Source organism: Uranotaenia lowii, chromosome 3, assembly GCF_029784155.1.
Source record: "Uranotaenia lowii strain MFRU-FL chromosome 3, ASM2978415v1, whole genome shotgun sequence".
NCBI classification, from domain to species: Eukaryota; Metazoa; Arthropoda; class Insecta; order Diptera; family Culicidae; genus Uranotaenia; species Uranotaenia lowii.
The window spans coordinates 261,064,157-261,084,197 of NC_073693.1; the positions used below are offsets into that span (position 1 = coordinate 261,064,157).

Consider the following 20,041-nt stretch of genomic DNA (forward strand, 5'->3'; position numbering starts at 1 on the left):
TTACTCTTGCAATACTTTCGCCACTTAGGGAATACGTAAACTGGATCGGTGTACTGCTTCGTGTAAAAGATATTGCTGCGCATTTTAATGAAACTCACATCTTTTTTGTCATTTTTCAAACTCCCTCTCGTGTCGGTGGGTTTACGGGATTTTGATAGCGTGATTTCTCTAAAATTTGAACTCAAATAGGTCACTTTTTATATACCTAGAGATTCATTAGAATCTCCTCTTTCGATGGACATACTTTTTGTGTGGTGTTTTGAAAATTTGTAGCAACATTTTTCGAATTTACTGAATGCTGCCAGATTTCAGCCAGTTTGGCCCACGTTTTCAGCAGGTTGGTGTACAAATCTCGCACCCCTCACGTAGCCGCGGGAGAGACAAATCCTTTAGCTCTCTTTTTTCGCTCACCAAATCTACCACCCAACCCAGCAGCAGAAGGGACTGCCGTCTCGCCGCGTGGTTTGTTGATTGCAGCAATTTAATCTGCACCAGTTGAAATGGGGGAATCTCCCCCACCATGGATCGGCCATGCCAATCCACCAGGAAATCGGAATTCAAGAACTCTCCCAAGCTGGATGGATCCACGTGGGGAACACGGCGACATACAGTTCCTTCTGCTTAAGCCAGCAGACGGACACATTTTACCTACAAATCCCTTCATCATTTCGGTCTCGATAGTAAGACTTGTCGGGAAAATAGAAGGAGGCAATCCCATCAATGGCGGGGAAAATTACCTCTTGAAAACTCGCAGCCAGACCCAAGCCAATCATCTATACCAGGGGTGAGCAAGCCGCGGCCCGCGGGCCGCATGTGGCCCGCGAGACCCTTCTGTGCGGCCCGCGAAGCTTTTTTCAAATTTTATGCCTTTTCAACAATGGATTGTTAGGAAAATTTATTCCTAATCATTTAACTCCTACCACATTGAAAAGCAAATTCCTTTAAAGTGAGGAGCAGCTTAAGCTACACATGATCAAAGGAATTTCGCAGTCCGTTAGTGAAGTCATTATTTTTGTCTCAAGCTCAAATAAAGTTGAATGATAAAAAATATGCTCAGCAGATAATTTTTTATCTAATTCGGTAAAAAGGCTTGATCTGTTAGCATTCAAATACTGACAAAAAAATCAAAGTGAAACCTTGTGAAATATTATTTATATCTGAATATTGACGAAAAAACGAAAATTTAATTATAAAGCCTGGGTGAACGATTTGAGGTTTTGTATTAACATGAATCAGCCGGCATTAAAGTTACCGACAAAAATTATTATTTCTTGATAAAAACCATAGATATCGGAAATTCTGTGATTTGACCCAAAAGTTATTTGACGATAATCTGTGACGCTTTTTTCAGAAATTTGATAGAAAATTTATAACAAACATCGATAAATTGAGTGGTTTCACTCATAGCTTTTGAAATCCTATCCCAATGATACCTAAATAAGATTAAAAATTATGAAAATCTGGATAAAAATCCTAAAATCAAGCATGTAGTTTTGAAGATAGTTGCTTAAAAATATGTGAAATTGAAAATTTTTCTGTGATTTCTACATAACCTTGCTCAACATCTCAATGCAATGATCCAATACAGAACCTCGATTTAAAAAACGAGGTTCTTATCGTTCGTTGGAAAAAAAATCTAGGCTTTGAGGACAAGCTTAAATTATGGAAAAACAAAACCCATAAAGTCAATTAGCAATCCAACGTCCAACGCTAAGAAGACGGTGATTGACTATTGAAGAATTGAGAGATAGTAAAAATGACAAAGATTTAGTGATGTACCTTTTCAACAACGGGTATTTAAAAAGTCGTGTTGAATTTCTGTTTTTAAACTCGTGAACTCGGTTTATCTTTCCTTTTTTAGATTTGTCTTCGCCAAAAATTTGTAGTTATAAAAACTGACGTGAAGTTCTCCTAATTATTAAAAAAAAAGTTTTCGGTGCGGCCCGCCAACAAGATTTCAAATTTAAATTGGCCCGTTGGTTCAAAAGGTTGCTCACCCCTGATCTATACAAACTAGATCGCCTCATAGACGGTACGCCGATAACGGTTGAGCTACATCCAACGCTCAACTATTGCCAGTGTGTGGTCTCCTGCAATAATGTAGAAAAACTCAGCAACGAGGAACTACAAACGTACTTGGCCGATCAAGGTATTGTCAAAGTATACCGATTCATCAGAAAACAGGGTAAAAAGGACATCCCCACCAGTTCTATGGTCTTGACCATAAGAGGCTCTGCTCCGCCACCCTATGTTTTCTTTGGCTTTATTCGAGTAGCCACACGCACTTACTACCCCCGCCCACTTCTTTGTTACAACTGCGGCACCTATGGGCACACCAAAAATCGGTGCAAAAACGAAACAATTTGCCTAGACTGCGGTAATTCCTGTGACAGAAAAGAGAAGTGCCTAAATCAACCCCACTGCATTAACTGTGGTTCAAATCATCCCGCTATCGACCGAAACTGTCCGCTCTACATAGACGAACAAGCCATCATCCGACTGCGAATCGATCGAGGAATTTCGCAAGCCGAAGCCACGAGAGAGTATCGAAACCGAGTAACCAATCAACAATTATCCAGGCCACTGCAACAATCAAACTCCGATGCCAAAAAAGACCAAAGGATCCGCGAATTAGAAGCCCAGATTGCCTTGTTAACTAAGCAACTGGCTAAATTCAATGACCGTGCTGAAGAAATCAATGACATAACGCTTGTAAAGGACAGCTCCACGTCACAGGACTCCGAAGAATCGAATTCAGATAGTGATAACCAATCCACGATCGAAGCAATTCCAAGCACATCAACACCGAAACGCAACCGTCAAAACAGCTCCTACGGCAGTCCACCTGGAACCGCAACATCACCTCGGAAGAAGAGACAACCTTTTACCGCTACACAACCTCCTATAATCACACAAGGTAACCCCTCTCCGATTCATCCTGGAGCCTCCGGTAAGTCAGCCTTGATAAAAAGAAAACAGATCCAACACGACAATCACTCATAGACCTCCAACCAATATGCCGGACACCGCAAATACATCAGCTGACTCGCTCCCTCCCAACAATCGGAACAACATCCAAAACCCCCAAATAACACATTCAATGAAAAAAGTCCAAAATTATGCGATTCAGTGGAATACCAGAGGCCTCATCTCCAGGCTTCCCGACATACAAATGTTGCTAACCGAATTCTCCCCCACTCTATTCGCCATTCATGACACATTATCCAATTCCAAAATTCAACAAAATCTTTTTAAAGGATACCAGCTGCATACGGCTTCGGACCCTAACTCTCGACAAGGCGCTGGACTAGCCATCAAAAACGGCATCCCATACTGTGATACCGGCCACATCTACATTGATGAACTTGGTTATTGGTTTATACTTTACTGTGTACACGAGTTGACAAGATGGATACACCGTGGTTCTAGAAGCAAATAATATGAAGTGTAGAAGAGCGTCTGCTGTAAGATGGTTTAGTGCTAACCGAGTGAAATAACTTATTTCATATATCCGAGGTACCACAAACTGGCGACGAGGATGGGATCCAAATTTAAGGTAAAGAAGATTATGTTGTTACCACGTAGCTGTTCAGAAAAATGTATTCTTCTGAAATGCAAATCAATTTTTTTTCTTTGCTTGTCCGCAATGGGACGCCTAAGACCAATATGGTCCAACTCGCCACAAAATCAAATTTAATTTGATGCGCGATTCTAACCTTCAAATAATAATTCGAAATTTAACAACAACAACAAAAATATTGTTAAGAAAAATGAACACTTTCTACGGTTCATGTATTTGTCACACAAGAGATAATTGAGAGTGCTATCGTTACTCAATAAAATTACAATCGGAAGGATTTGAAAGAAAAAGCGGTGAAAAAGAAGGAGAAGGCGTGTAGATGACATGAAGGTTTTCATATGCCTGCGGAATATAGTTTCAGCGTTTTTATTACTTTCCACGATAGTGGATCAGTATTGGCTTTGATGAGCGACAGATTGATAGTGCTGTAGAGGAACTGGGACTGTTTGGTAAATGCCGGTATAGAGGTGCTATTAAGATCATAATGACTAAAGCATTCTTGCTAAAAGAATTAGATTTTGTCAATATTTTTTAGTAAACTGGCTTATTGAACTTATTCAGTAGAAATGCATTATAGCCAGGCGAATTTCTAGCATCACAATCATAAACATACCTTAGTTGATCATGTACACCTGAAATCAATTAAAGATACATAGTTTAAAAAAAAAAAAAAAAAAAAAAATTACAGTGACTACGTGTGTAGAGGACAAATGACCTCTACAAATAAACAAAATAGAATATAAATACATTATTTATATGTGCTTGAATGTTGATTGATCGAATGAAAACAGACTCAAATATCGGAGGTATTAAAAGGAGTTTAATTGATTATTTCTAAGTTTTAATCCTTATGCATTTAATAACTTATTAACGTTCACTATCAATCAATCTACGTTTCGTAAACAAAAATGGCAAGAAAAATGTCTGCAGTAAAAGTGTGGTTTCCATTTTATAATTTGAAAAGGCATAAGTTCATAAATTAGAATTTTCAAACACATGGAAGTTATTAATCGATCATTACAGGCATTGGAATATGTAGAGAAAATTGACACTGAAGGTTTATTTGAATGTGCTTGGCACGGGTCAATGTGACTGGAAATTGGAAGCTATGGATAGCTTTGGCTTAATCTATAAATGTGTTGGTATATGTTGATGAACATGGACCTTATTGAAGGTTGATTTTAATGTGCTTGGCACGGGTCTTTATGACTGAGTATCGAATGCAGAACCAACACGGGCCTAATCGGTCGGGATGAATGTGCTGTTTTGTCAGGCACGGGACCATAGGAGTCCGCTTAATGTGTTCATTAGTGAAACACGGGCCACACTGTGGTCGGGATGAATGTGCTGTTCTGTCAGGCACGGGTTCTTAAAGAAACCGCTAAATGTGTTATATATATTAAACACGGACCTATTTGGTTGAGTTGAAGGTGTAGTTTGCTACACGGGTTTAAAACCGCTTAATGTATTTCAAATAAATACGGACCATTCTAATGGTTGAGTTGAATGTGCTTTTCTGTCAGGCACGGGTTCTTCAAGGAATCGCTATATTTATGTGTTGCGTAGAAACACGGACCATGTTATGGTTGAAAATTATAATACGTTGTGGTACATGCGAATACGCATATGTTGAAGTAAAATAAAAATGTATTTAATAAACAAGTTGAACGAATGTGTAAAGCTTTTCTCAAAGTTCTATTTTAACTTGAGCGAAATGGTATAAACTTGGAAAAATAATAAGATAACAAACTTAAACTTGTGATGGAGTTCGTGGATGAATATTTCAGAATTAAAACAGTAATGCAAACGTTCATACTAATGAAAAAAAAAATAAAAATAAAAATAATAATATTCATCAAGTTTGTATCTCTGAGCACACAACTTTGAGCTGACATCATAGTGATTGGAAAAAAAATATATTGAACGCGTACATCGGTAAGAGTTTTGCAAGCTTCAATAGAAATTTGGCCAGTGTATCGTAAGTATTGACATTTGAAATATGCGATAGCCTTATGGGCAATGATGAGGATTTCTTCAGGTCAATATCAGGTTCCAATGGAATTTATTGTGTGTTTGTTTGCTTAGTGAAGTGTTTTGGAAGGGAGGACAATAGTCACGTTGGACCTCTGCACCGTTAAATTGACACTTGGAAATGATATCTTTCAACGACTGATTTGAAGAGTTGAATCTTCATGTAAGTAGACTAGAAGTATTTCAAAAAAAAAAATTGTATACTTTCGTATGCATGCATGCATCAAGAAATTTATTAAGAACAATTGATTTCTGTTTTGAAAAAGAAAAGGAAGCAATCGCAAACAGGTCGGTTGCTTGATTTCGTTATATTTATGAAATCTTCAAATATCGATGCGGAAAGTACACTGAAATGATCTAATTTGATAAGAAGATCTTATGGAGTTCGAAGGTAGTGTTGGAGTTCAGATTAAGGTCTAATTCGAAACATTTCAATGTTTCGATACACGTTCTGCAGCGTTGATCCGCGATTCGAAGAGTTAAAAGTGTTTATTTGGAGCTTACAAATTATTGATCATGTAAATCATATTTCGTAAAAAGCGTGGAAATTTATCTTATCCTAATCTGAAGAATTCCAAGGAAAAAATTTGCCTTTGCGAGATGGAGTTTGAATTAAGGTAAACAGGTTTATCAGATCTAACCGAATTAACAGATTATTTGATCTTCAGTTGTTTCAACAATAGTTGATATAACATCGCTTTGAAAAAAAATTAAGGTCGTTAGCACAGAGATGGGAAGTATTTATATCATTAATGTTTTAGTTCTATATTAATCAAATAATTTATTAGATCTTAAAAAAAAAAAAAATCTGCTGTGGAAGAAGTCTATGAAATGATTATAGGAAAATTTATATTGTATTGATGTTTAAGAAATAAAGTATTCTTCATTCAACATCTTCATGAAGGTATTCTCATGGTTTGTGAGATTTTTAAGGCTATTTATAAAATGGTTTCATGATTAGTAATCAGTCAAAGAATATAATGACTTAATTACTAAGTTAATATCATAATAAAAATTGGAAAATATAAAGTTATTGGAGGTCGTTACTTGTTATATAAAAAAAAATAAAAAAAAAAAATAAAAATATCAATTTAAAGCTATTAATAGGAGAGTTTCTAGAAAACTGCAGAACTGTTTTGTATTTGTTTTTAAACGTTGTTTTAGCAAATTGAAAAAGGTAAACAAAATCTGTTTTTTTGTTATTTCTGCAATTTTAAGTATAGTGTTTGTTTGAGCAGATGACGCTCCGCTGCGGTATAAAATGGTTCTCAACAACCTTATTAAAAAGTAAAAAAAAAAAAAAAAAAAAAAAAAAAAAATAATAAATAAAAAAAAAAAAAAGAGAAAGAAAAGAAGATGAGGACATGGTGTCCTAGTGTTTGCTTAATAACTCTCATTAAGTTCAATGTTTACGTATACGGATGAACGCTTGAAATGGTAGTGCAAAGAATAGATCATAGAGAACTTGATGAACGGATTTAATGTTTCAAAAGATGATGTTTTATTCAATCATATTAGCTAGTTTCCGGAAACTACTAATGACAGTTCTTGTGAACAACTTTGAGTCATAGAATTATTTATTGGAAAGTTATAGTTCTACAATCTTATAGAAAAGAGGGGATGTGATACCGGCCACATCTACATTGATGAACTTGGTTATTGGTTTATACTTTACTGTGTACACGAGTTGACAAGATGGATACACCGTGGTTCTAGAAGCAAATAATATGAAGTGTAGAAGAGCGTCTGCTGTAAGATGGTTTAGTGCTAACCGAGTGAAATAACTTATTTCATATATCCGAGGTACCACACATACGACTTAATTAAAATAAACTCAAATCTACTTGTCGTATGCGCCCGACTCCACAGTCCATTGGAATTAACAGCTGTTTCACTATATGTTCCCCCACAAGTGTCATACCAATCGTTCTCAAGCGAAATCGAGGATCTACTCTCCCAGCTACCTATACCCCTGTTCATCATGACAGATCCCAATGCCCACTCCACTACTTGGGGCAGCTCCCATACCACCAAAAAAGGCAACTTTATTGAAAACCTGGCCCAGCTAAAAAACCTCACTGTCCTTAACAACTCCGACCCAACTAGAATCGATCCAGCAACTGGCAACTTATCGGCCTTGGATCTTACTTTGGCCTCCTGGGAACTTGGTCCCAAGCTGGACTGGGCTGTCCTCGAAGATTCTTTCGGTAGTGATCACTTCCCGATCCTTATCAAGCTTCAACACCCTACTCCGAAAGTTGCGACACGTCCACGCTGGAAGTATGATGAAGCCGACTGGCAAGGCTTCCAACTTGAAGTGGACCATCTTATAGCAACCACCGAACCTGTCCTTTTTGTACCGTTTGCCAAAATACCGTCAGATGCTGGAAAAAATTTCATACCTCGAACCAGTGGTGCAGTGGGGAAAACTGCCGTTCCGTGGTGGAACCCTGAAGTTCAGGAAGCGGTAAAACACCGTCGAAAAAAGCTCCGCGCTCTCAGACGAATTCCAAATAACGATCCCGGAAAACAACTTGCCTTAGAAGAATTCAAAAAAGCTCGGTCGTTGGCCAGATCAACTGTTCGAACTGCCAAAGCAAATAGTTGGCAGAAGTTTACAGAAGAAATCCATCCTAGCACCTCTTCTAACGTTCTGTGGGAGAAACTGAAAAGACTGAATGGGGAACCCCGCAAAGACTCCTACCGACCTCTGCTGAATCAACGACACATAAATAATCCTTCAACTCTGGCCGACTCTTTTTGCGAGCACTTCTCTTCCATCTCCATGCCCCATCCTCAATCAACGATTACACTTGCCTCTAACGACACAACATCAAACAACCAAGAGTACAATAAAGAATTTTCTCTGGCAGAACTGGAATTTTGCCTCCGAAAAGCGAGCGGGTACTCTGCAGGACCAGACGATCTTGGATATCCATTCTTTAAAAACCTTTCACTGCTTGGGAAACTTACGCTCCTGAAGATATTCAACAAAATATGGATCGAAGGCGGAATTCCCGAATGTTGGAAGCTCGGATTAGTCACTCCAATAGCCAAACACAAGCAAAACCCCTTGCTCCTCGATAATTACAGGCCCATCACTCTCCTAGACTGCGCAGGCAAAATACTGGAAAGGATGGTGAATCGCCGACTACACGGCGTCCTTGAAAAAGAAACCCTTATCGACAACCGGCAGTTTGGCTTCCGACCCGGAAGATCCACCGATGACTACTTCGAGTTACTCGAAAGAACTCTTGACACTTCACTTAGCAATCACCGACATGTGGAATGCTTATCACTCGACCTCTCCAAGGCCTTCGATCGGGTTGATCGCACCGCTATTCTCAACACCTTTACCAAATGGGGAATTCAAGGGCGAATGTTGCGGTACGTCCAAGACTTCCTATCTGATAGATACATCCAAGTCCTAATAAATGACACCCGCTCTAACATCCGACCTGTTATCTGCGGAGTCCCACAAGGATCAGTCATAGTCCCAACATTGTTCCTGGTTGCCATGAATTCAATTTTTCAGGTCATACCTAACGACATCCAAATAACGACCTATGCCGACGACATTCTCCTCCTCTCAATATCCTCCTTTCCTAAGACCACCAGAAGAAAGCTGCAGCGAGCCGTAAACATAGTAGCTGATTGGGCACCTAGTATGGGTTTCCAAATTTCTCCCAAGAAGTCCAGTCTTCTCCATTTTGGACCCAACAGAAGGAGACTCGGCAGACTACATCCGCTCTTAATGAACAGTCAAAAAATCCCATTAGTACACTCCACCCGCCTCCTGGGAGTCTGGCTTGACGACCGTCTAAATTTCAAATTGCATTTCAACAACGTTCGTAAAAATGCCACAAACAAAATGAACATCCTACGAATTCTTTCCAACCATACAAGCATGGCCCATCGAGACTCGCTATTCCGCTTTCTACACGGCTGGTTACTTCCATCGGTTCTTTATGGACTACATTTTATCAGCCGAGCCAAGGTGGATCTCATCAATAAACTGGAGCCTCTCTACAACCAAGGTGTAAGAACTATTAGTTCAGCTTACCACACTAGTCCAATTACTTCTCTGATTGCCGAGAGTTATCAGGAACCCTTCACCTACCTTGTCGCTAGATGGCTCTCCACAAAAGCCATACGAGCGCTCGCCAACGGGGAACCAAAAGAATCACCATCGATAATGAGAACCGATTCCCTTCTGTACGATCTAACAGACCAAAACTTGCCACCTATTTGTCCCAGACAAAACCCCTGTACAAGACCCTGGAACGAAGCTGGAGACCATCCCAACATCATTCTTCCCCACTTTATGGAACTGACAGCCCAAAAATACAAAACACACCCACACGTTTATACTGATGGTTCCAAGACGGACAGCGGCAAAGCAGGGTGTGGAATATACAGCGGTAACAATATTCAAAACAAAAGCCTCCCTCTTCCACCTGAATGCTCTGTTTTCAGCTGTGAAGCATACGCCATACTTGAGGCTACACAATCCGTCGAACCCAGCTCCATCATATTCTCCGATTCTGCAAGCGTGCTAAATGCTTTATCAGCAGGTAACACTAAACACCCCTGGATCCCCCAAATCTCCAAAATAGCACTTCGTAGAAATATCACATTGTGCTGGGTACCGGGGCACGCCGGTATTCCTGGCAACGAGGCAGCTGACCGCCTTGCAGCCGCAGCTACCAAACTCGACCCTCCAAACATTCCCATTCCTCAACAAGATGCCTCAAAATTCGTCCGAAATTTGCTTCAACTGTCATGGAGCATCAAATGGGACCTAAACCACGAGTCCAAGCTAAGAGAGGTGAAAAACTCTACAGAAAAATGGATCGATAGGAAAAATAACATCGAAAGAAGAGCCCTGACGCGCCTACGTATCGGACACACCAACATCACACACCAGCACCTGTTAAAAAAGGAAGACCCTCCCAACTGCAGTAGTTGCAACGTACCCATCACCGTCAAACATATCCTGGTGACATGTCAACAGTACAATGTTCAAAGAACACAGTCCCATCTTGCGAATAATCTACGGGAAATCCTGAGTAACTGCCCCAATGAAGAGAAAAAAATATTAGTATTCTTGCGAAACACAAAACTACTCCATCAACTGTAAAATCTAAAAGTGAAACGTTCGGTCTAGGGACGAATGCCTCCTGTGGAGTTAAAATCCCTTTAAAATAAACAAACAAACATAAAACTGATTTCCTCTTCTCACATATGTTTGATACATCCACTGGATTCTACCATTGCGCATTGGCTACAAACCTTTCACAATTATTATGTTTTGCTTTGCGGTTTGAATCAGCTCGATTCGATGTTTAATTAGCATTTTTTATACTGTTTAGTTACTTCTCGTTGTTATTAATAACAAGAAATCTGTGTTAAAATTTTGCCAACCTTATGATACAATGGGATACGATGTGATACAACTCAATGAAACATCAGCTGGTGGATTGGTGCATTTATTACTCGTTCTTTAATTGTATTCCGTGTTTTGATACATTCGAAACTTTCCTTTTCGCGACATCATTTTTCTTCAAAAAATTCCAAATTTGTATTGTTTCTCATTCGCAAACTATGCTAATGAAACATCCACTCGCGCGACCTGCAGAATTTCCAATCTACTGTAACTTATCATCTTCATCTTTATCGCACTGTCACCATCAGCCACACCACCATCCGCCTGCCGAAAGACAATAACGTTTTTTTTTTTGCTACTCGCTCCCACTGCAAACGAATGATGGCCGGGAAAGAAACATTTGATTGAAAAAGTTTTATTCACACACCAAATGAAAAGTTGCGTTGAAGCGACTGCGGCGATGCACTCGATGGTGCAGTTTCGCACAAACCCACAGCGCTCTTGTGCCAGGGGTATCGCGATTTTCAATTATTATTGTTTGGATTCAACGCTTTATTGTTGGTTATCATATATTAATTTTCTTCTTTCTTCACAAATTTGTTTTATAGTGGCGCTCTTTTTGGTGAAAACAAAGCTGTGTCAGACGGTGTTTGCGTCACATTCCTGATGAGAAACTTAGCATTAATGATCATAAAAACGGTTGTAGGCAAACTGAGCGTGAAACTTTTGCAATAAAACTCTGCAGATTCAATGAAGTGCCAGTTGGTAAAATAGCGCGTTTGGGATGGGTATTGTTAGTGTGAACGTTGTTTGATGTTTCTTTTTCGCTGTCTAGCATGTCGCCTCTACAGGTGCTGTGTACACAATTTGAAATTAATTAACCTCTTCAATAATTGTCTACTTTACACACGTTTCTGGAATTGTTTTTATGTCATTGCAGCAATAAGCTGTTCGTTTTGTTTTCATTGACCCCTCAGATTTTTCGATAAGAGACATAAGGTATTTAGTTTTTTTTTACTGTCAATTGGATGCTTTAAAAAACGCGAAATCAACCAGCTTAAAACTCGCGCCGATGGTATTTATCTGGGTCGAAGTACGAGGTAACGACGACACGGTCGCTAAACTTGCGCCCGGTGAGCGCTTGCTGTGCCTTCTGGCAGTCGACGATCGAGTTGAATTCGACAAACACTTTTCCGCAGCCAGGCACATCGACGCCCTCGATCGGGCGTGGCATTTCCAGACTTCGGACTACACCGTACTTGTTACATTCTTCCTTGATGTCCTCCTGGATGTCTTCGTACTCGTCTTCGTCCTTCAGCTCGTCCGGTGTGACCATATTTAACAGACAGAGCACTTCCGTCGGAGGACCAGATGAGCTGACCAGTGAGAAGCCAGGGACCTGTGGGAAGGGGTTATATTAGTAATTGAGGTTTAGATTCTTTTAGTAAAAAAAATCATAAAGCTAAAAATAAATACCTGAATTTGAACCGGTGCCACCGAGCTGACATTGGCATTCTTGGCACCCACACTTGCTCTTTGTACAATTAGCTTCTTATCGCCAAGCTGCATTCCGTTTAACCCAGCGATAGCCTGGAATGAACAAAATTTAAAAAAACAGCGATTAGCACATGATCACTCTTAAAAAATTTAAATCATAAGAACCGACCTGATCTGTAATAGAGTATTCGACATATTCCGCAAAGGCGTATCCTTTACTTAAACCGGTAGCAGCATCCTTAACCAAATTGAAGGCTTTCAGCTGACCAAACGAAAGCAGCAGTTCCTTAACCTGTACGTGAAAGGGGTGAAAAAATTATAGAAAAAATAGATATTCATTAAATGGAAGATTAAGTCTAATCTGTTAAGTTTTAATACCATCAAAGCATCAAAAAATAACTAAGAAGCTACAACAAATCGAACTAGGTATTTCAAACGACTTTGATGCGTTCATGGTATCACTTTTCTATGCACCCTTCGGTGTAGAGACGGTTGGTACGGAACAAGAATCCTTATCATCCACCTCCTACTTACCCCCGAAGGTTGCAAAATCAAAGTTCAGAATATCACCACCGACTATTCACCAGGTGTCTTCCCCTGCCCTGAAATTCCCTGAACTTGCCCTGACATAATTTTACTAATGCCTTTAGAAAAAAAAATATTCCCGAGAACCAAACTTTGCCCTAACAGTGGGTACTTTCTTTTAACAGAAAAGTCCTAACTAGCTAACCGTTCTTCAAGCTGAAGGAATCGCGTTAACTTCCGCTGTTTGCTGGAAATAAATCTATTCGGGGAAAAAAATCTGATAGCAATGGGCAACTTGCCTTTCGCATGGTCTCTTTTGTTCCCTTTTAATGTCTCCAACGTGTAGCAGGGGGGCATCGAGTATATGTTTGAGAATGATCTACCCGGCACTCAATGCCCAATACTATAACGAGTTTTTACAAACTGAGTTTGAGTGATTGCTCTTTTACTGGTTTGTTAACAACATTACTTGCGCTTGTTCGGTTTCAGTTAATTCAAAGCCAAACAGATTGTAGTGCCTATCGAGAGCCGGACGGTGACCCGGAACTAGCCAGCCTCAACCGACTTTGGCATCTACAGACGTCGACATGGAAAAAATGAGAAAAAAGAAATAGTTTGATCAGTATTCAATCTATTTAACGTGCTGAAAATTTCAAGATTTGGCTGAAAAATCAAGAATGTGAGCTGCAAAAAGAAAAGTATCGCGTGGAGCTATTCTTTGGAGAGAGTTGCGCGAGATTTCGGCAACCGGCCTAAAATAGGAAAACGCAATTCAAAGAAAATACCCAGATTCGATTGGCCTGAGCAGCATCAGCCGATTCTTTCAATGTTTTACCTATTGAACGTTGAATGCCTAGAGCTGAAAGGAACAGAAAAAAAACGTCCTGCAAAAAAGGCTAGATCGCAATCGGAAAATGAAACCTGGAAATCGCTGGAATTAAGTTTAAACATGTTACGACTGTAAAGAAAGAAACAGTTCCTGCTATAAAGTAGGGGGATTCCGGATTTTTTATTTTTTTCATCACCATCGAAGAATCGTTCATGCTGGAAAAAATGAAACTTTTTTCGTGTAGCCAAATGCATCGCAACTGTAAAAAACTTATTTCATATGCATAAGTGGAGGCTGTCTTCAAAAACTCAGCAATACGTAGACGCCATTAACGGTATTTGAAGTTCGAAAATTTATTTAATTTCACTTTATACTGTAACACAATAAGGAGCGTAAACGAGCTCAAAAAGGGCAATCTCAAAATTCGATGTGCTATATCTTGGCAATCACTGACCAAAATTATAACAGTTTGATATATTTGAATTCATCAAACTGTATTCGTTTTCATAGGATACTGGGCCTTATTATGTGAGTAACGAAACGTGACTCGTTAAATTTCATCTTGAAGTATTGATTATTCATAAAGATTGCCACACCGTACGTGCTTCAGCCAAGAAACTTGAGTCCGAATAAGCTCCGAGATTCAATCGAAACTCGTCCAAGGTTGTCGCAAACAATGAATTTTTGTTCGTTAAAACAATGTGATTTTAACAAAAAAAAATCATTCAAATAATTTTTATTGAAAATTTTGGTCATACTTTAACACTTTTAAAAATTTATTTTATTTAAATAATTTACTTTATCGATGCCAAAATATTACAACGATTTTCAGTCAAAAATTCAATTATTTTGAGAAAAAAAAGTGTAAACTATTTAGAAAATCCGTAACCTATGAAAAATTTCAAAATTCTTTGGCTTGTGACACAGATTCTGTGATGAATCCTCAAAGCTAAATAACTAGTACAAAGGAGGGCAACTGAGAATTCTACTATGAAAAAGTCCCTATCATGATACCGACTTTTCTGAAGGCACATCCAGGTTGTTGTTTTGTACAGCATTCATGAATTTTACAACGCATTCTGAACAGAGGTTTTACTAGCTAAATCGAATATATGACAGTTTTTTTCCTTTTATAAAATTCATTCATCATTATGAATAATTAGAACAAAAATATGGTACCTAATTGCCCTACAATGAATTAGATTGTCAAAACTTGAAAAAAATCTTATGCATGTGATTGATCTTTTTTCAAAAAAAAAATCAACGTCGCCTCTCAATCATATCAACTTTTTTTAAAAATTCTAAACTTTGAAAAATAGACAACTTTTCCCCATACCCACTTTCAATAGAAAAATATGCGAATATTTGGCTGCACGAAATTACAGCACATTGAGATAAAATGTGTGCTATTCGATAAAAGCTGAAAACCATAAACGGCATTGACCAAAATCTGTAAGTGGGGCAGAAGGATTGTCACACGTTTGCAGACACCTGTAACTGCGGAATGCTTTCGACGGAGAACTGAAAACAATATTTTGCGCTGCTGAAGAAAGCATAAAAGAATATTCCCGGTGTGTGAAGTCTACCCCTCCGAAAAGCAACCAACACACTTACCTGATCCTCGTTTAGATAGTTTGGCAAACCACCAATGAATATCTTATGTGGCGAATCCGGAACGACGGTGCTGATAACGCCGGTGAATTTTTCTGTAAAAATACATTAAAGAAGTAAGATGAGAATCCAACTATGCAAGTGTAAAGTATCCTAGCAAACCTGGAGCAGCAACTGCGGGTGCATCGGTCATACCAGGCATGGGCTGGTAATCATGCGGCCGACGTATCTTCAAACTCTGACCCTTGAAATTGATCCCATCGAATGCCATCGCTTGGGTTGTTTCATCAATAGACCGAAACTCCAGGAAGGCGAAATTTTTGTCCAAATTGATCTGGCAAGCTAGCACCGGATTTCCAGCAGCCTGGGCCAGTCCGGAAAGGTGCATCTGTTGGTTGAAGAACTCCATCATCTCTTCCTCGGTGACACCGAAAGGAATGTTACCCACGTACAGACGTCGGGCCTGTCGGGTAATTGTGGAACCGACTACCGGGACAGCTGCCTGAGGAGTATCTGCCACTATATTGGCCGGAATCTGACCGGCTGCCTGCATGGCCTTATACTGTAGCGGGGTAATATGTTCGAAGCCTGGTGGCGGAACATCCCAGTACAGAGACGGCTTCCTCCTCCGCGAACGGCCCTTCCTATACGGAGACCTGGACCGGGAACGCTGTTTCCTATCTCGGCTACGGCTTCGGCGACGTTCCCGGGACCGAGATCGCCGACGACCACCACCACCTCCTCCGCTTCCACCGCCACCACCACCACCTCCACGATCTATGGAAAACGAACACACAACCATTAAATTCGCAGACCGCTGACATATTGATTTTTCTGCATGATTTTTCAACCTGAAAATTACATACCCATTTTCTCCGGATTCGAAATGATTGAAGCTTCTATGGAACACTGGTACGTTCCGGAACACTGGCGACTAAAGCGCTACCAGAAATAACAGTTTTTAGCCGAAGATAATCCGAATTTAATATCGAAACGCACTTTTAAGCTTGATGATGCTGATGCCAAGATAAAGGAGAACGTTCTACCGCCGATGCAGCAGAGAAAGCCGATAAAACAGAGCGTTTGACAATTTTAATACCGTATTTTTTTTCACCTGGAGGCAAACTAGAGGCAACCTAGGTTCGCTCTAACTGCTGTCATCGTGCTCATTTATTGCTCGAGAGGCAACCTAGGTTCGCTCGAAAAAGGGACGGAGTCGCCCTGAGAAAAAAGTCAGTTTTGCGAGAAGTTCACCAATACTCTCAACGTTGTTGTCAAAACATTAAACAGCTGTTTTTGGCTGAAAACAAAACAGTTGAAATAATGAACGGGCAAATGATTATTGCCGCGATTTTGAACCTCTCAGCCAAGCAAAATCGTACTATCTGCAGTCCAGTGCAATCCGGACACGAAAAACGGCAATCCGGATGTGAAGAACCGAATGAAGAAATCCAGAAGGGAGAACAAAATGACAGCTGCATGTAAACATTGCGCTCGTTCTCACGCACACCTACGTATGGAATAACTCGAAACTCGAAACTTGCTTATTTATTCTGACGGTTCTAGAGCCAAATCCGGAATCAAAAAAAAATACGCCATAAATTTCCCTGACCAAGGTTCTTAGATCATCCGATAAAAAGGAAAGCTACACACTAAACATACTTTACAAAAAACTGGGAGTTAAAGAATCAAGGTCTGTATACATAATCTAATAACCTTGTAAATATTATTGTTTTAAAGTCTATATAGACTATACACAACATTTGCACAAATGCGATGAAATTCAGTCACAGTGCTGTGAACACGATTTGCATGAGCACGCAAACGGTTTGAGTAAAATCGGTCGGGATCGAAATATTTTGTACAAACAATCCCTCTGTGGCATTGTGTATGGTGCTGTTTGCACAACATTCAGGTTATTTACTCAGCCCCAGCCGGGGTGGAGACAGTTTTTGTTGTTGCTGTTATCGCCAACAATCGTTTGTATTCGCGTGAAATATGTTTGTATCGTGTGGGAGAGCATAGAATTAAACAATCGCCGTGAGATCATCGAATTTGCAGCCAAACCGTTTGTGCGCTCATTTGAACAGTGCCAAAAACGATACAAGTGTTCACAGCGACAGAATTTCATCGCATTTGTGTAAATGTTAAGCAGTCTTTTGTCCACTTTTTAGGCGATTGTTTACTTATTTATTTCGTAGCATCTACCAAGGTGTGTATATATATGAGGTGTTATTTCCGTCTTGAAACGACCCAGTTGTTTTTTTTTTTGTAAAAAAAAAACAACTGGGTCGTTTCAAGACGGAAATAACACCTCCTATATAAACACACCTTGGTAGATGCTACAGTTGTTTTGACAGCTCACTTGCAAAAACATATCGTCGTCAGGAAAGTTGTTTCACCAGGGCACTGAATTCGTCGGAAATCGGTTGGATTTCTCGTCAGAATTCTAACCGATTCACGGGTTGAACGGTTCGAAATCCCACCGATTTTGGGCCGATTTTTCGATCCGGGCGGTGTTACCGAGTACACTGAAAATCGAAAATGCCCAAACTTGAGAACTGCCACCCGCCAAACCTGAGTTCGATATTGACAACTCAGGTTTGTGAAAAAATCACAGCTTGAAAATAAGCCAAACTTGTCCTTCAAACGGAGAACTGTTTTTTTGGGGGGTTTTTGTTGTAAGCGAATCTGATTCTATTACCTCCATCATGGCAAATTTAGGTTTGGGGGGTAAGTTCAAAGCGAAGAACTGTTTTTTTTGGGGGATAACTTTTATTCCCGCTTCATTCGCAGAAAGTCTCGCATATACGATGATGTAGCTGCCTCTCTCAACAACTCTTCGGTGGTCGAGCGGTTAGCATCCTGAGATGGTATGGAATTCGTGCTTCATCACTCACTGTAGACGGTCGTTTTTTTCTGAGCTAGAGTTTCGCGACACTGTTAGAAGTGATTGTAGTGCAGTTACCCGATATATCCGGATTTTATTACCGCTAGGGCAGTTACGGATCCGTACATTAAACCAAAAACGGACAATCAACTTTGGGGTGATTTAATTTTCCCAATCGGAGTGCATTGTAGTGCTATAAGTGTTCGACATTATTGGGACTCCATTTTGGTTGCATAGCTACCATTATCATCACCAAAGGATTATCCCAGGCAGTGCAATCTACCGAGACCACTGATTTTTGCTGTTGTGTGGTGATAACAATAGCCACGACCATCATCGGAAACACATTGGACTCATCATCATCAGGGTCGAGTTGCGGCAGCCATCTTCCACCAACGAAGAGGGGACCACGTGGTTTGAGAGAATATCGAACACTGAAGAAAAAAATTGTGTACAAACTACTTAAAAAAATAGTGAGTTCTTTTTTATTTCTTTTTTCACTTTTTCTTTTTCTATCATATTTCCCTTTATATATATATTTCGATAATTTTGTGCTTCGCTTATATTTTCAACACGGAGGGTATTCGTTTTCCCGTTGAAAAATATGAGCGAAGGCGGGGGGTTATACCCTCCAACTGGGGATGATGTGAATTTCACCTATGAAGATGAGGAGCATCTGGAGGAATCAGCTGATGCTGGTCCTTCAGATGCAAATCGTTCTCTGATGGATGACAATGTTGGATCATCTCCAGTGGAGAGTAGTGTCACCCGGCTCCGAAAATATGCTGAAGGCTCATCTTCCTCTGGGCCATGGGTGGTTTTCATCCGGCCCAAAAAGAACGGTAAACCTCTTAATGTGGTACAGATCACCAAAGATCTGGCGAGGTGGACCTCTGTAACCAGTGTTACAAAATTGCGTCTAAACAAGCTGCGCGTTGTTGTGGCTAGCTCGAAAGCTGCTAACGAGATTGTAGCCAGTAAGTTTCTGAACCTAGAGTATCACGTTTACATACCGTCTCGAGACGTAGAGATTGAGGGCGTGATCACAGAAATGAGTCTGGATGCGAAGTACGTTAAATCCAACGGCGTTGGTAAGTTCAAGAGCCTCGATTCGACTTCTGTCGAAATCGTGGATTGCCGTCAACTCAATACTGCCAACGTCGTAAATGGAGTTACAAAGTACTCGCCTTCAGCTTCATTTCGTGTGACCTTCGCGGGTACCGCCCTCCCTCACTACGTCTTGATTGACGGAGTTTTAAGGCTTCCTGTGCGACTCTTCGTGCCTCGACCCATGCATTGTCAAAATTGCATCAAGTTGGGGCACACAGCATCGCACTGTTGCAATAAGCCACGCTGTCCCCAATGCGGGGAGAATCATGGGGCTGGAGCATGCTCAGCAATAGAGCAGAAATGTGTCTATTGCGGGGGCTCACCCCATGAAATCTCTTCGTGCGAGGCATTCAAGAGTTGCTGGGATAAACAGAAGCGCTCTTTAAAAGAACGATCGAGACGTTCTTATGCCTCTATCTTAAAGAGCGCTTCTCCACTGGCCCAACCTCATTCTAGTAACATTTTTTCTGTGTTGCCAGTTGACACTGAAGAGACGACTGATGAAGACAACCCGTTTATTTTTGCGGCGAACTCCCGGAAACGTGTAAAAACAACTACGAAGACACACAAAATTCCCAAGAA

General features: G+C 40.2%; 2 protein-coding genes across 2 annotated transcripts; one reads left to right on the forward strand and one right to left on the reverse strand.

Moving 5' to 3' along the window:
• Positions 1 to 520: 520 nt before the first annotated feature.
• Positions 521 to 10,751, forward strand: LOC129753347 (uncharacterized). Its single transcript, XM_055749160.1, has 4 exons — positions 521 to 588; positions 1,989 to 2,950; positions 3,258 to 3,368; positions 7,525 to 10,751. Exons 1-4 carry the CDS (start codon positions 521 to 523, stop codon positions 10,749 to 10,751), a joined length of 4,368 nt encoding a protein of 1,455 aa, XP_055605135.1.
• Positions 10,752 to 11,917: 1,166 nt separating this feature from the next.
• On the reverse strand, positions 11,918 to 16,509 carry LOC129755253 (splicing factor U2AF 50 kDa subunit). Its single transcript, XM_055751641.1, has 6 exons — positions 16,326 to 16,509; positions 15,622 to 16,236; positions 15,463 to 15,554; positions 12,664 to 12,786; positions 12,474 to 12,587; positions 11,918 to 12,396 (listed from the first exon to the last, which is right to left on the reverse strand). The coding sequence occupies exons 1-6, from the start codon at positions 16,327 to 16,329 to the stop codon at positions 12,055 to 12,057; spliced, it is 1,290 nt and encodes a 429-aa protein (XP_055607616.1). The 5' UTR covers positions 16,330 to 16,509; the 3' UTR covers positions 11,918 to 12,054.
• Between the last annotated feature and the right edge of the window lie 3,532 nt (positions 16,510 to 20,041).

What these genes read in the sequence shown, in the direction of transcription:
- LOC129753347 (XM_055749160.1), top strand. Translation starts at nt 521, where the DNA reads ATGGATCGGCCATGCCAATCCACCAGGAAATCGGAATTCAAGAACTCT. An exon ending in CCCAAGCTGGATGGATCCAC is followed by an intron (nt 589 to 1,988) that starts GTGGGGAACACG and finishes TTGGTTCAAAAG; the next exon opens with GTTGCTCACCCCTGATCTAT. An exon ending in CATCTACATTGATGAACTTG is followed by an intron (nt 3,369 to 7,524) that starts GTTATTGGTTTA and finishes TTCCCCCACAAG; the next exon opens with TGTCATACCAATCGTTCTCA.
- LOC129755253 (XM_055751641.1), bottom strand. An exon ending in ACCCGCAGTTGCTGCTCCAG is followed by an intron (nt 15,555 to 15,621) that starts GTTTGCTAGGAT and finishes GTATTTTTACAG; the next exon opens with AAAAATTCACCGGCGTTATC. An exon ending in ACTATCTAAACGAGGATCAG is followed by an intron (nt 12,787 to 15,462) that starts GTAAGTGTGTTG and finishes TTTCACGTACAG; the next exon opens with GTTAAGGAACTGCTGCTTTC.